This window comes from Suricata suricatta, chromosome 14 (assembly GCF_006229205.1).
Source record: "Suricata suricatta isolate VVHF042 chromosome 14, meerkat_22Aug2017_6uvM2_HiC, whole genome shotgun sequence".
Lineage (NCBI taxonomy): Eukaryota > Metazoa > Chordata > Mammalia > Carnivora > Herpestidae > Suricata > Suricata suricatta.
The window spans coordinates 7,601,167-7,618,228 of NC_043713.1; the positions used below are offsets into that span (position 1 = coordinate 7,601,167).

At 40.5% G+C, this 17,062-nt stretch overlaps 1 protein-coding gene across 1 annotated transcript in view; it reads right to left on the reverse strand.

Moving 5' to 3' along the window:
• The window catches only part of DOK6 (docking protein 6), a 349,658-nt gene that overhangs the window by 61,696 nt on the left and 270,900 nt on the right, over positions 1–17,062 (reverse strand). Inside the window, exons 6-7 of the mRNA XM_029922515.1 lie at positions 16,178–16,316; positions 2,057–2,174 (exon numbers count right to left, since the gene is read on the reverse strand). Coding sequence (XP_029778375.1) covers positions 2,057–2,174; positions 16,178–16,316 — 257 coding nt within the window. The remainder of the gene's footprint in view (positions 1–2,056; positions 2,175–16,177; positions 16,317–17,062) is intronic.

A 17,062-nucleotide genomic window follows, 5' to 3' on the forward strand; every position in this document is an offset into this window, starting at 1 on the left:
GTTTTGAGAAATTTAAATTAGATCTGGCGTTTTTTTGTTGGATGCATATGAAATTATTTCTGATGTTGTTCATCACACACTACCATGAAAACAACAATGTTTCATTTGCTTGGATTTATAGACCAAACTCTTGTCAAAACCCAAAGATACCATGATATTGGTTCCAACCTTTTCCCAACTTATTTGTATTAACATCTCATTTTCTTTTTGCTTAGAAATTTGGCCATTTGTATTTTCTCATGAAAATGTTCCACATTTTTATTTTTATTTCATTAAACATCAATATTGCTAAAAACAAGACAGTAGGCTCAGTATAGAGTCATTTAGGCTAAACCTCATGATGTCTACCCAAGACACATAATTATAGTTTCAGCTCTCCCAGAAATAGACTCTTCAACCAGTCAATGGGGAACTACCTGGTTTGTACTAGTGAAGTAATCTCTCTGACAGACCTCTATGGTCCTCTTAAGAGAGTGACCTTGCTACACCCAATCCATTCTTGTCCAGTATAATTTCCTTGTCCCACTCCCTCTGCCTATAAAAGTCTTTCCTCAGACCTCCTTCCTATCTGCTAGATTGCCTGCTGTCCATTCATGAATAATTGAATGAAGCCAGTAACACGATTCATAGAATTTCCTCAGTTGAATTTTTTGAACAATAATTACACCTATAGATTTAGGTTTAAATAAAAATAATCTTCCACTAAAAGCATATTTTCTAATTATTTCTGATCTCAAGAGCAAGCAAGAGTAATCTCCCAAGATCACGACTCAGCATTTGAGCAGAAGCAGAAAAGCAAGATGTGGTCTCCTCTTTCTGATCCACAAGATCGTCAAGAGTCTCCTTAACTCTCTACTATTAAAGATTTGTCTCATACAAAGAAATAACACAAAAAGACAATAACTACCCATAAAAGGTTTCATTTAAAATATAAGATGCGAGTACCATCAACAAATGACTAAAATTGTTCTGACGGCTTTTCCTTGCAGAAGGAATCTTTCATCATTAATTTCTACTGACCAAATTCCATTAGTCTAGGTTTGAAACACTGGCAAACAGACATTGCTTTAAAAATACACCATTGCAGTTTTCTTATCACCAAAACATTTTGTTGTTGTTGAAAGACTTAGCGTTGTTAATAGGAGCAAAAGCTAAGGTATGAATGGAAAGCCATTCTGAATGTCCAACTATGCGGAAGGTCATACCGTCATCCCTTCACCAGGCATTTATCAGGTGTCTATTATGTTCAAACCTACTGTGCTCAAAAAGTCTTTGTTGGATGAGATTTTTCCCACTGTGTTTTGATAGCCTTATTTTTCTAAGTTCCTGCTCCCTTCAGTCTTGGTCAGCTGTAAGTTATTTGTTTATAGCTGAATATTTTATCTGAAGGATGTGACTATTCATTTTAAGGCAACAGGGAAAGAATAGGAAAAAAAGAATGCCAAAGCTGATGTTTGTGCTGCTGTCAATCAAATACCTGCCATCAATGAATCTGATTCATCTGGTAAACTATTCCCAGTTTTAGTTAAATATCCATTAATCACTAGGAAAAATACAGAAGTTAAGTATTCACGCTTATCTCCTGCCTTGCACCCTCCAGAATTATTTCTGTGCCAAGGCTCTCGCTAAACTTGAAGACTTCTGAGACTAGGTTTATGTAGAATTTTATTACAGAGCCTGGAATCCGCCCTCTGAACTAATTGTCAATCCTGTTAAGAAAAAAAAGGATGCTAAGGAGGAAATCGTTTATAAAACAGCATGAAACAGACCCTAGTGTCTGCTACTGTGAGCTTCTGATAATGTGTTTTGTATAATGTTCTAGTCAGGTGCCAAATAGGGTCCTCAGCCCTCAGCGACTTTTTGGAGTAATTTCTACCATGAGACTATGCAATGATAGCTTTAGAAATGACACTGTAAATCTCAGAGCCCCCACTGTGGCCAGTGACAGCTGATAAATGAAAAATGGAGGAAAAGGAAGCAAAGCAATTTGCATGACTCCTGGCCCACCTGTAGGAAGCTAATGGAGCTGCCGCTTGATTATTTCCAAGTTACTTGCCTTGCAAACTGTAGATTTCTCCAACACTGTTCTGACGGGTGATGTGATGCCAGTAGGCGCTCCGAGGAAGAGATATCGATTTGGATAACGTCATCGGCTCAGTCAAGCTTGTCTGAAGCTAAAAGAGAAAGGAAATGTGTCAGGTTTGATGCAAAATATTAGACTGAAATCTGCTCTTTTAGAAGTTGAAGGTTAAATGTGGGCATCGTATGACAGAATCTGTTATAGATACCCGTCTCATTTGCTGTTTAAGGTTAGCATCTTTTAAAAAATAGTAAATATATGACTGCAAACATTTATGAAACGATCTCTTGTGGACGATTTGATCTCATTCACTGATTTGGAAGAAACAAAAAGATGATACAACGGACTCCAAGGAGAATTCAAAGGGCATATAACCAACCATAAGTGCAGGCAAACGGCCCAAAGAGTGACCAGCCATGCCCTCCCCTAGACAAGTTTATGTGCATTTCTGGGAACAAGAGTTCTGTGCGTTACTATGAGTTTTCTGCAATTTCTCCAACTATAAACTAGCTCAGCTTGGGAGGAGGCTGCTGGGGGCAAGCCCTTTTACCAACACGTACAACACCGGATGATCCTTCATCCTTTAATGCCTTTCACCCATTTCCGTTTACAATTTTTTCAGACACCTCTTCCCACCCTTGCCCATTGGATTTTTCCTCCAATGGATGTTTTTCTGGGCTCCTGCGATAGGCTCTTTTACATATGACAAACGTGTTTTCCTGAGAAGTTCTGTGATAAAAGTGTGGCAATATGTTCCTAACTGAAAAGCAAATTTTAAGGTTCGCCCCAGAAATCAACACAAAATCACTCAGGGGTTCAAGCATCGGATGAGTTCCAAGAGAACGAAGTGTTATAGTGCCTTTTCAAGAAATATATTCATCTTTATTGATTCACACTAGGTTTTTTAAAAAAGCAACTTCCAGAAATGGTTTTATGTGTTCTTAGTACACATGTCTCTGGTGCAATCTAAGCAAATGTTCACTTTCAGATGGGCAAGGGGCAATCCTCTCATCAATAAAATCTCACATTTCCTCCTGATTGAATAGCAGACTCTTGGCGGAAGGAGAAGCTGGGAAGATCATGTCTGTCAAGTGTGACCTTAGAAACCCGTGTGCTCCGTGCGGGCGCCCTCGCCCACTGCACTGCCCGCTTCTGCCCTTGCCAGTCTTTGTACCCAGGTTCCCTCCCTCCGTGGAAGGTGGGTCAGGAAAGCCCCTGATCGGCTGTGACAGGCCCTTTAAAGCCGTATGAAGCTAAGAGGTTTCTACATTTTAATGGAAGATGAAGCCAAAGGGTGTGAACATATTGATTTGATTCCACATTTTTAGCAGTGAGGCATTTCTACAACTGCTAGGTCTTGCCACAAATGCGCCCTACTTAGTGAACTTCGAAGTCTGGCCCTGTTGAAGGTATCTTTTTAAAAAGATGGCTCCGAGTGGTAACATTGTAACCCATTTGTATGCTTTACAAAATGTGGGATATTTCGAAGTTTTCCTTCTTGTGAAAATAGATATGCTATCCACACCAACAGTCCATGGCTGGTAGGGAGCGGGGGTGGTGGAGAAGCCAAATTTCTGGGTTATAATAGGGGAGTGCTTTCCAGCACCCTCGGGGTGTCTGTTAATCGCACTCACTTCTGGATTTTCCCCGACCTAATGGTTGGAGAATCTTCCTCTGCATGTTAGGAAGTATCAGGATGCAAACTAAATATCCACTCTTGTAAGGAATAGCAGGAAGGCTCACTGGACGAAATGAGCACTGGGACAAAAGGGCTTTCACCTTTAAAGCCAATTTCTCATGTGAGGCATACACTGAATTCAACACATAACGTCTTTAGTAAGGGTGAGCAATGCCCATTAATAAACATCAATTAATCCATAAAGCAAATCGCATATTAATCACACTTCTGTCTACCCTTTATTTTTTCTAACATATTGTAATTTGTTTATTGGTGTATAATACGCCACCTGTGGTCAATTCATCTTCTCCAAATTCCTTCTATTTTTTTTAATTCTGGGAAACATGGTTCTTCCTAAATGGTCGGCCTTAAACACCATGGAAACACAGTAAACATATTTTCTTTTTCCTGGAAACAAGTAAGTTGAGAATTTCCTCCATAAAGTTTTCATCCGAATCATCCCCTAATGTTCTCTACTTCCTGACCTTCACGGTTTTCAAATTACAGGCGACCTTTACCCTTCTATGTCTTCAGTTGTTTCTTCAGTGCCTTTTTATTCTACTTCAATATTTAACTCAGAAAAGGAAAAATCTGTATAGGAGGAGCTGAATGTCCATGTTCTCCCAATCTCCGGCTAAGGTACAAATCTTGTCCACCAGACCTCAGATGTTTAAATCTGCTTCTGCACATCAGAGAGGCCGTTCCTCAGCTGTTATTCAAAACCGGGGGTTGAGTGTGCTCATAACCTCTCAAGCCATTCTGTGCAATGTCATATCATAGGCGATATTCAATATGCTTTACCTGTGTGGAGGCCTGTAGATGGCCACAATCAGACACAGGGGGCCTGGGCTCCCTCCTCTTAAATCCGGGCTGACTGGGGACGGATTTGATGAATAACGCAAGGTAGCCAGGACATTATGTCTGTGCTGGCTGTGCCTTAGATGACCTGGAATGCAGTTTCTCCTTCCCTCCGCCTGTCCCAGTTACTCCAGGGAAGTCTGACTCCTTAGAGCTGCCTTGTCTGGATGAAGCCCAAACTTACCATGCCCCCAGGCTATGTGATTCAAGGTTTGAACCCTTAGAGAATCCAGCTGTTCTCAGTCTACAGACGAAAAGTCACAACCCCCAAATTTGGGGATTTGCTCGAGGTAAAATCCCGGTAGAACCTCTAACAGGAGACAGTTCTCTTTTTCTTAGTCCACTGCTTTTTGGACTTTGGTGTTGGTTTCTCTGGGGATAAACAAGCTTCTTCTCCAACGTGTTACAATATGCAACAATATAGCCCTATACTTTGAAAACACCCAGCCTGCCAAGAAGAAGCAGGTAGGTCCTGAAAACTTTGGGAAAGTTCTGGCCACCAGAATCTTTTCCTGCTTTTGCCAAAATAATTATCCAGTTTACCTTATTGCCTTCTGCAATTTCCCTTTTCTATTTTGAGATTCTGCCTCCCCCTGTGATAACTATTAATGCTAATTTGTGCTCCCCTACATAAATTCATCTATTAAAAAAACCCTGCTAACCAATTTTACTTTTGGTCTGTATCTGCCCAATAACTGACTAGAAAAATTAAAGTCTTAATTGCACTTAAGGTACAAATCTCAACTGTGGGAGGAAAAAGCATTTATGGATTAGCATTTATGAGTCATTCCCTAGGTGCCCGGCAATGTGCAAACTGGTTTCAGATGTTTAATATCTGCATAAATTGTCACTACTCCTGCCGTCTGAACTTTACAGACACGGAAAGTGAGACTCCGAGGGATAATATAATTTGTCCATGGTGACATAGGCAGTGAATGATGTCTTTGAGGCTTGAAAAGACCATGATGTTGGAGAGAAGGAAAGGTGCCTTCCCTACCTTCCAGGGTCTTCTAGCTGGACTGAGAGTTACATGTACCAGAGACAGATTTGCAGAGAAAAACCCCCAGCGTTTTATTACATGTGCAGAGAGGCCCAATAAGGAAACTGAGACCCAACAAAACGATCAAGGCAGGTAGATTTTATACTTTTAGACAAAGACACGGTAAATCTGTGAGGAACCGACAGGACAGAGAGAAGTTAACTTAGGAAGCTTCAATTAGTAAGGATATCTAGGGGCGCCTGGGCGGCTCAGTGGGTTAAGCGTTAAGACTCTTGGTTTGAGCTCATGTCATGATCTCACAGTTCATGAGTTCGAGCCCCACATCAGGTTCTGCCCTGACAGCACGGATCCTGCTTGGGATTTCTCTTTCCCTCTCTCTCGGACCCTCCCCGGCTTGCACTCTAAATAAATAAATTAAATTAAATTAAGAAAAAGAATTCTAAACCTAATTTGGGCCGAGACAGTAAATTCGTAAAGAAGTAACAAGGGGGTGTTGCTACAGCTTCTCAGCTCCCATTTCCCATCTCTGGTGACAACCAGGTGCCACCCTCTCCTGGAGCAGGGACGGTGCCTCTCACACAGGAGACTTACTTCCTGCTTTCAGTGGGACAGCGGAGAGTCTGAGTGTCCTTCTTGCCCAGGCTGATTTTAACTAACGTTAATTCAAAATCGTCAATAAGCCCAAGGGGCACATTGTGGGGCAGCCTGCCCTGGGCCCCTACATCTTGGCAGACACAGATCACTGTAAATTCAATGACTGGATCCCTTCTCCTCAGGGAGCAGCTGGGAGCCTTGCACCAACCGGGTCCCCGGCATGAGCCAGAGGCAGGGATGCGTTGAAGGAAGGGCGTCACAGCCAATCCCAGGGCCGTGACGCACATGTGCTTGGCTGCCAGCGCACCTGTTACCACACGGACTCCATCGCTGCCTTGTCTTTGGACCTCGGGCAACTCACTGAAAACTTTTTCCTAAGATTCAATTTTTCCTTGTCTGTAAACTGAAGTTAATATAATCCACCTCAAGTATTGTTATTAATATTTCATAAGATGATGCTTTTGGAGGGAAGAGTACAACGTTTGTCTCCTCTCAAGCACTCCATGGAAACTTCTGGCTTACTTGTTACCACTACAAGGGAGAGGCGGCTGACAACAGACACAACTATGTGATATGTGGTCAAGGCGTGGAAAGGTGCCCAAAATGAGCTCTCAAACGAATAACAAGGAAGGTCGTTACATTCTGAGAGAGGTCTAAGAGCGGAATAGAAGTACAAAACTCAAGAAACGGGAAGCTGAGGATTAGACGGTCAAAGCAGGTGCAGAGGGAGGACCCTAGTGAGACACAGGCGAGCAAGGCTGCTGGCAGGGTGTGGGTGGGGTGTGCGTGTTTGCACACATATAATGTACGTCGGGAAAGGACAGTCTCCACTTTCCCGGTGTGATGAAGAGTTAAGAAATGCCTCGCATTGCGTGGCTATGTCAACATGTTCCCTGGTATGGCTGACGCCAGAGGGACTGGGTAGGGAACTACATTGCTGAGAAGAAGCACTCAAAACCTGAGAGGTCAGGGGACACGCAAAGGTAACATGTGAAATGTTGGCAGAGGTGAAAAAAATAGCATCATGCTGCTTAATGAGGAAATGGTGAATCCAAGTTCAGGCTCAGTTGGAAACATTTAGTTTATTTGTTCTTAGAAAAGAGCTCCTGAAACTTGAAAACTGTTTAGCAATAGAAACCCCAGAGACCTCCAGCCAGCCAGGCTCAGCACTGTTTGGATTTACTCAAACGGTGCTCTGAAGTTTGAAGGTTTACGGGCAATTAAGACTTGACTTAATTTTCAGTAGGGGACAGCTAACACTTAATCTTCCATTTTATTCAAGATAAATGAAAAGGAATTAGAGGATACCTTGCTGAGTTGGTACAAGACTAATAAATACAATGTGATTTAGTCATTTAATGGAAGTTGCTAGATGTCATTTAGAATTGGACTTTGCAGAGTATTATTCTCTTTAAACTTGAACCAAAATGTGTCACTACTATGTTTTACGCCATGTATTGATCAAAGTATGTTCACAGAATGTACAAAAGCTGAGCTTTCGAATGATATCAGAAATTATTACAAACATATACATCAATACTTTGGGCACCATTCTTATCTGTAACCAGCAATGCCTTTCAGAATATAAATGTCCATCAACTGAGAAATGGATTAAGAAGATGTGGTTTATATATACAATGGAGTACTACATGGCAATGAGAAAGAATGAAATCTGGCCATTTGTAGGAAAGTGGATGAACCTCAAGGGTGTCATGCTAAGTGAAATAAGTCAGGCAAAGGACAGATACCATATGTGTGCACTCATAGGTCTAACAGGAGAAACGTAACAGAAGACCATGGGGGAGGGGAAGGGGGAAATAGGGAGAGGGAGGGAGACAAACCATGAGAGACTCTTGAATACTGAAAACAAACTGAGGGCTGAAGGGGGAGGGGGAAAGGGGAAGGAAGTTGAGGGTCATGGAGGAGGGCACTTGTGGGGAAGAGCACTGGGTGTTAAATGGAAATCAACTTGACAATAAACTATAAAAAAAAGAATATATCTATTCTTTCCTTTTCTATCAATTATCTATCAATCTATTATCTGTAAGGAGATGCATTTATGGAGCTACTCTCTGAATATAAGAAACACGATGACTACTAATTAAAACATTAGATTTCATTTGTAAATAAAATGTTCACAGTTTTGATTTTGAAATATCTAAATATCTAGAGACTGTATTGAAGTTTATATAATTAATTTCCAATGTCTGCACATAATGAAACTTTTAACAGTGGTTATAAAATTGTACCCACTTAAAAATAAAGCTCAGAGAAGGACAGACACCATATGTTTTCACTCATAGGTCTAATAGGAGAAACATAACAGAAGACCATGGGGGAGGGGAAGGGGGGGAAAGAGTTAGGGAGAGGGAGGGAGGCAAATCATGAGAGACTCTTGAATACTGAAAATGAACTGAGGGCTGAAGGGGGAGGGGAAAGGGGAAGGGGGGTGATGGTCATGGAGGAGGGCACTTGTGGGGAAGAGCACTGGGTGTTATACGGAAACCAACTTGACAATAAACTATAAAAAAAAAATAAATAAAGCTCAGTTTTTTTCTGTTGCCACCCATTTCAGGAGTTAGCTAGTACCTGGGCTTTAACTATAGACCACCTGGTACTCTAGCAGTCTGAGTAGATATTATTATTGCTTCTTCCTTCCCTCTTTTATGAAAAGGTAACTAAGACAGAGCAAAGGTAAGTACCTTATACGAGGTCACACAGCGCTTTCTTTCTCTGAAATCTAGCCGGCTAGCCGCTGTGCCACTCTGCTTCAGCTAACAGATTCATCGGATAAATAATAATTCACTGAACATTCCCAGAAATTGGCAATTACACTCACTTTTTGAAAGTGAGTTCACTTAACTCCCTCTGCAAGGCTTACGTTCGCTTGGTGGATTCTAGTTTGCCCAGTACTGGCCTACCCTTTTTTCTTGCCATTTTATCCAAAGAAAAGAGAGTCTGATTCTTTGTATTGTATGTGTACGTGTCATAACTGTATGTTTATACTCTCAGTCATCTTGATTGGCTTTGAAATCGACTGTTCTTCTTTAAGGAACTCGTTCTCATAATTGGCACGAGCAGATTGCATTCCCATGAGGAAATAAGACTCCGTGTTAAAAAAAGAGAAAATCCTTCTTATAGAGTTTCCTTATTATTCTTTGATTCTACAAAATTGTTTCTTAACATGAAAATTGTCCTCTTTTATGTCAGCCAATCATTTTCCTCACACATTATCAACTCTAGTCAAGTTGATTGAATATAAAATATATATATATACATATATATATATATGTATATGTATAAGATACATTTTCTGAACTGCCATCCAGGGCAACTACAACAAATTTTAAGAAAGAAAACAAGGTCTAAATAACATTTGTATTCTTATAACTGTTACAGCACCACTAGCTAGAAAAATTACACATTGACCCCTCACCATTTCTATCTGATTTGTGTCTTTATGCAGAAATGAGTATTCTTCTCTGTGTCTATGTGTTTGTTTAGAGACTACATTTCAGGGTTTATGGTTAGTTTTCTGAGCACTGGAACAACAGTAAGTAAACGGATTAATTAGGACCACAGGTCCACTTTAGTTATCAACTGTAATAATTTGTTCTAATCGGGCTTGTGTGGGTTCATTACAATCAGCATCTATCAATCAGTCAGGAAAAGAAAATTTGGTATTTCCCAGCAGGGGACAGCCACTGTCAGTGATAATGAAGGCTCTTGTCTTATGATTAATAATTGATAATACTGAGCAATGAAATCATGAGCAGAGCTTTGAAGAATGAATTTACTAGCAGATCTTCCTATATATTAGATACTACACACAACTTGCAATCACAAAGCTCACTTTTAAACATTTCCTACAATTTCTTACCCTTCAATGACTATATCTAGAAAAGAAATTGCAAAAAGTGCTAAATTTTTTCTGTGTGTTACTCATCAGAGTGTTGTGCTTCCAAATTCTTCAAATGTTTCCATGTAGGAAAGCTACTTATTTATTTTTTTCTCAGCAGAGAGCGATTCCTGTAAAATGTCTATGAAGAAGGAGAACCAAATCGTCTAGGATGGAGACCAGGCTTTGTCATTCCTCGCAAGTCATAAATAAGCCCACGGTGCTTACGGTCTCGAAAGATACCTGTGCTTGAATGGAAGAATATTACTTGGCGACAGTTCGGAGTAACAATGGGTGTCTCCGCAACCTTCCTTAAAACAAGGACTGTGGTATTTCACACACTCGGACAAGCCATGAATTCAAAGACAAAGCACTGTTGTAGGTAGCACTGTAAAAGAATAGGCCTGCCAATTAAACTCTAACTCATATTTGACCCGAGAAATGTTGACATGTGAAAAAAGACACGTGCACCTTGGAACTGATGGAATGTAATAGTATTTGGCTATTCACGCAACTACGTAGACAAAAAACAATCTTTTCAGGGGCTAGTGGTAGTCAACACAGGTAAATTTTGTGATAAACTGTAACTCTAGGAGGCCAGATTCCTTAATTTCTCATGGCTGCTGGGATTAGTTTCCCATGATGCCTGCTTCAATCTTTCCCTCTCGGGGCTCTGCACTTGGCCTTTCCCTGAGATGCCTTCATTCTTCGTAAGATGACACTACCCCAAAATTTCCATCAAAGGTACCAAAACCATGCTGGGCCTTGTTCATATGGGTGGTGTAAGGCAATGCTGCTCCACCAGAACTTCCTTTTCATCTGACATTAGAAAAGGAAATAAGAGAATTTGTTGTTCAAAAGGTTTATTGTCTTGGAACAGCGAGGTTTTATAGTTTATGTGTGTGAGCTTATCTTGCTTTTATTCCTTATGTTTCTAGTAACAAGAGCATGTGAAATGACAAATCATCGAGAAGGAAAATGCTTTGTTTTCTAAGCAAGAAGTTTTATGTAAGACTCTGTTATTCTTTTTTTTTTTTTTTTTTTTTTGCACCAGAGCTTAGGATGGCAGAACTGATGGCTTCGGGCAGCAGCGTGCTGGTGTTTGGGGTGTTAGGCCAGAGTTTAACACGACTGATGCTGTTTGTCCGTAAACAACACAGAGCTCTTCTGCTGACCAGGTGGAAAAAGTTAGTGGAAATAGGAACTTTCCAAACACTGTTTTTTAAAAGATACACCGTAATTCTGATTATGAGAGGCTGTTCATCCACAAATAGGCTAGTAAATTACTTGCAAGGTTAGAAGTTACTAATGGCAATGCCCCTTTCTTTTCATTTACTTAATTTTTGTAAGATATCAGGAAAATTCATTAAAAAATTATTCATGTGTTCTCAGCTGCTCTTTACCTATTGGGATTTATAAGACATGTAAGGCTTATGAACACAAAAACCAAATTGAAAAAAATGATGTCTTTTCATATTACTTGTGTGCGTCCGTGTGTGTGTGTGTGTGTGTGTGTGTATGTGTGTGTAAAACAGATGTATGAAAATCAAATTATGTCAGGGCATCTGAGGCCTTGTCATCTCGGATGATTTCAGGCTCACCAGGCTGAATCGCAAGGACACATCTGCATGGTGGTTTCTGATGAACGGCTTCTATCACAAAGACAAGAAAATCCCCTGAGAACGTTGCACATGTGCCGTAGCACACCTGTAAATGCGTTCAGTGACAGCATTCAGAGAACCCTGGCGGTTCTAGGAGCAAGAACGATCTCCGAGAAGTGGAAACAGAGTGTAGAGGTCCCGTTTGCTCAAACATCCAGCTTTATTCATCCCCCACATACGTGAGTCTTGGTGAATCTCTCAGAAACAGTTTTAGTTCGAAATTAGTACCATGGCTCACATCTCCCACCACCCCAAAGCAAAACTGCCTTCTGAAATTAAACTGCTCTGGGGTTAACAGGAAAGAAAATATAGAGGGTTGCTAGCCCCTTGTAGACTATTTTCTGATTCCCTCTTGGAAGCAGAGAGAGGCTGAAGGTCTACACCTGCATGCAAAAGCGAGAATGTGTCTTCTTGTAGTGAAGAAATCATTCTTCATGGAGGCTTAACTCGGGGCCTCCTAATAAGCTGGCAACCTAGGAAATCAGTCAGGGTCCACTGCCATGACCATATGAATGAGCTCAGGAGGTGTTTAAAGTAACTTCAGCCCAAATTTTGCGCTGGCTTCATCTTATCAATTTGAGTAAGGTGTGGAAAATGGTCGCTATTTCAGGAAGTAAATGCAATGAGATAATCTTACTCGGCAGGATAAACCACTTGATCCCACAGACTCTGGGTCATTTGAGAGAAAACTCCCTTGCTCTCCTCTGACATTCCAGATGCCAGCAAGCACCATTCTGACCACAGTAACCAGCTTACAAAGCGGTGACTGGGTATTCAATGGTGAAACTCTACTTAAAATCTTCTTGGATTGGATCAGCAGTCATTAATTCCTTTGTTACCTTTCTCAGTGAAGGAAATAAAAATATATATATTTTTTATTTTTTTAATGTTTATTAATTTTTGAGAGACAGAGAGACAGAGCACAAGCCGGGGAGGGGTAGGGAGAGAGGGAGACACAGAATCTGAAGCAGGTTCCAAGCTGTCAGCACAGAACCTGACATGGGGCAAGCCGTGAGATCATAACCTGAGCTGAAGTCGGATGCTTAACCGACTGAGTCACCCAGACGCCCTTAAATAAAGGTATTTTTTAATAGCCCTACCAATTTAATGATTCTTGTTATCCAGTATCCTACAGTGCAAATGTACTGTTTTGTTCACAGGGCTGGGAGCAGAAAGGCTGCCTAACTTAGATTATGGAGATAGGTCAAAAGATGTCTTGGGCCCCCACCAAGAAGGTAATAAATAAGGGCAAAACCAAGGTTTTATACGTGTGACGCCAAAAGATGATACTGAATTCCCTCTGTTACAGTTAAGAAATGGTTGTTGAGGCATTATTTCTCATTCACATTTGTTTATCTATAAAACAGTAACACTGTTAAATCATCTCTCTTCGAAAGGATGAAAATGAATGCCTCCGTACCGTGAGTAACCATGTCTGGGGCATTTATTGCTTATATAGCTTGTTAGCACTTTGATCTTGTAAAATCTCTTAAATCACATTAAAATATGTAAAGATTTTCTATGTGCTTAATAATAAATCTCACATGGCCCATTTTTAGAACCGGAAAGCCAGTGAGCAGTGTTACCTTATTCTGTAGTAGACACGTAACAAATAAAGTGCATCATTTTTATAGCTGAGGTTTTGGGATACTTTTCCAATTTTCGGTTACACTTTTGCCTAGTTTATAGCACAGGCCTTCATTTACTTAAAATAAGCAAATGAAAAGTTAGGGGGTATTTAAGTACCATTTCAGAGTTGCTGGAACTTCTTTTTTCTAGGAGATTTGTGTATCTAGGGGCACCTGCGTGGCTTATCAGTTAAACAACAGCCTCTTGATTTCAGCTCAGGTCATGATCTCACAGTTTGTGAGTTTGAGCCCTGCACCAGGCTCTGTGCTGACAGTGTGGAGTCTGCTTGGGATTCTCTCTCCGTGTCCCTCCCCTGCTAGTCCTGTCTCTATCTCTCTCAAAGTAAACAAACAAACATTAAAAAAAGAGAGGTTTGTGTATGGAGAGGTAGTCTCTTAAAAGAATAAGTAGAAACGATGTGTGGGAGACCTAGACATCTTTACTTATGGGCCCAGACTTTGAGGAATCTGTGCAGTTGGTGAGTCGCAATAGCTTTGCCCTCTGAAAACCACCAGTTGGGCTTACCTTGAATGGACTAGATATGGACTAAGCTCACTAGCATTCACCTTCAGAAAAAGCATAGCTGTGCACTCTTTTTTGAAATTAAACCAAATGCTCCATTCACATGTGTGCACCAAAAGGATGGAGTCTCTGATTTTGTGATTTCTAGAAATACTTAGTTTCTCTGGTGGAGCCATGCTGAGCCTGCTATTTAAACTCCTGCCCCCTCTTCCTTCTGTCTCCAAGCACCAAGGCCCACGGCGCACCCCGCCAGCTATAGATGGCCTGAGGTCTTAGTATGTGGACTGCTGGTCTCTAACCCCTCAACAGCAATTGCTTGGCTCTGCTCTGGGGACCTGCGTCTCAGCTGCACGGGACATTACCATGTTCATCACACATGACAGCATCAATAGCAAATGTGATTTCAATTTTGTTTTGCAAATTTTTTGGCACAAGATTGTTAGACATACTTGGAAGGGATTGAAAGATATTATTTAGCTACAGTTGGGAATAACAATTTAGAGTCTTCACAGACACTGCAAGTCTTATAATTATTCAAAATCGCTCCTACGGATGGATCGCTATCATAATAATGAAACTTTCATGGCACTTGCCATGTGCCAGGTCTGTGCTCAGCACTTTGAGGATTTTAACGGAGATATTTCATAACAACCAAATAAGTAGAACTATTATATCCTCATTTTCCAGATAAAGGAAAATGAAACATCTGGAGATTAAAAACCCAAGATGCCCAAGACGGCAGAGCCAGTGGGTGGTGGAATTGGGATGTGAACCCAGGGCACATACTGAGTGCTCTCCTTGATGACACACAGTAGGGCTGTGTGAACGAGCTCTTGGAATTTCCCTCATGACAAGACAATTCAATTACTTCACTCAAGAGCGTTTTGCCTGTTCCCAACAGCTATAAGTAAAAGAGCTACAACTGTTGAGTGTAGTTAACTGTTAACTGATAGCAAGTGACATCACAACTGTTAATTTTGGTTGCAAGCATCCGACTCTGAAATAATTTGAAATCTGGTAGTTCTATGTCCTCAGTGATTTAAGCCACTGGAAAAATGTCACATTATTTAGATAATTGTTACAATGGTTTAAATTTAACCCAAGCCTTTCTATAAGACTAAGTGTTACTGATGTCTTATTAATGTTTCTTCAATTAATCACACAATCCTATTAATAACCTACTGATGTTCAAGCCACTCATTCACTTCTGTGAGAGACCAAATGTCCCTTGTAAGCCTAGTTTTCACTTGTCACATTTAGGTATTAGGAAAGTTCTTTAAAGAACATTCTAGATGGTGAGATAAAAATGTGTATGTGGCATTGAGAAAATTAGAAATGCATTAAGAATAACATAAGATCATACAATAAATAACTTTTTTTGTTTTCTAATATTTAAAAGATAGTTTTCTGTGTGTCAAAACATTATGTAGTGGAGAATTTAAAAAATCAAAACAAATATAATACTACATATAGAACTCTGTCATCGTTAACTTGGAACAGAATTAGGAGTGTCCTTCTGGTGAGTGACCCACTTAATTCCCCAAACTCTGCCTGTCTCCTCCTAAATGAAATCTAATGCATCTCTAAGTCCTGAAGAAATAGAGAATCGTCACCTCTTAAGATTATTGTCAATAATCATTGCATTGTTTGCTTTGCAAAGAAGTTAGTAGTAGAGCTTATAATTTTTTCTGTTACTCGTAACAGTTACTATTTCAGATAATTTACTCAATTATTTCTTAGCTTGACCTCAAAGCTATGTAGTATGGTCCCAGAACAGGATAAGAGACAAATCATTTTGTTGGTAGTGGAAGCACCTTCGGCAAATACTTTATTATTGGCTCTGAAACGTACAGAAAGAGCTAGAATTTTCATATAAAGACAAAAAGAAAGTGGACTCCTTTCTGGTAGTAACTTAATTTTCCTGGTTATTTCAGACCCACATCTGAATCCCCTATTGTCCAACTGTATGCGGCAATATGCAGAGATCATTGCTTTGTATTTCATTCTCTATGCACCACACCCCTCTTTGGGAAATGCATGGAGTGTGGGACTCCCTGCTAGTGTCCACAAGTCACTCCTTTTTGGGCCATATGCCGAATAGGGCATTAGAGGGAGGGGATTCGGTAGTTGGGGTGAGCTCTTGGGCCGAGTGGGGTGGATAGAGGGGTGATGTGAATGGGCCACATACACATGATGTGCTTTAGACCTCAGCGACATTCATTCCCAGACTGTTAGGTTACCGAGGAAGGGGCCTTACCCGGGCTTTCTGCTCCATTTCTAGCATTAATCTTTCATGTTGCTCAGCTATGGCCAGTGTCGCAGAATGCACCTTCTGATAGATCATTTCTCCTTCCCTTGTTTGAAAAGTGAATAGTCCTTCTCCTGTGTCACACATTCTGTGAGAACAGAGACAGGGAAAGAGGTGGGTCTTCAAGTGTTCAAGTGCGTTATAGTTCTCCATGTAAAGATGCCCTCGCCCGGTGTCACCCTCCTCCTTGGCTTTCACGGGAGTTAGTGAAGCTAATGAGTTAGTGATTCATCCTTGATCAAACCAACCAACCAACAAGCACATCTTTAAACGGTACATGAGATGGAACCAAGGGTAAAAACTCATGTCTATTGGGATTTTTAGGGATGAAGCATTCACCACAGTGACCAGAAACAGATACCGAGTTTCAGTTACTGAAGCTCATGTCTTACCAATTCCTACTAATAAAAGCAAACACTCATTTCCTTAAGGGTTTTCACATCTGTGATATCATAACACTATTTCCAAGATGTGATGGCTCTCAAAATTTAAAGACCTTAAGAAAAATCTACAATTTTATATTCGCTGTGGGAGGAACCAAGAAGACTATCCATTTTATAGTTTATGGATTTGCAAACATTAGCTGAAGCTGTTATTTAAACTGAGTCACTGTTAAGTAAATCTCTGCATCTTAAGAAACAGCATGGCATAAAGAAGACCCTATTTAGGTATGAGAAGATCTGGTTTAAATTTTGACTTTGCCACTTACCAGCAGTGGGACCTTAAGCAAGTTAAATAACTTGCTTCTATCTCCTTTCCACAGCTCTAATATAGGAAAAATAATAGAGCTCATCTCCTAAGATCCTTATGATAGGTGGAAGACTAATCTAAAGA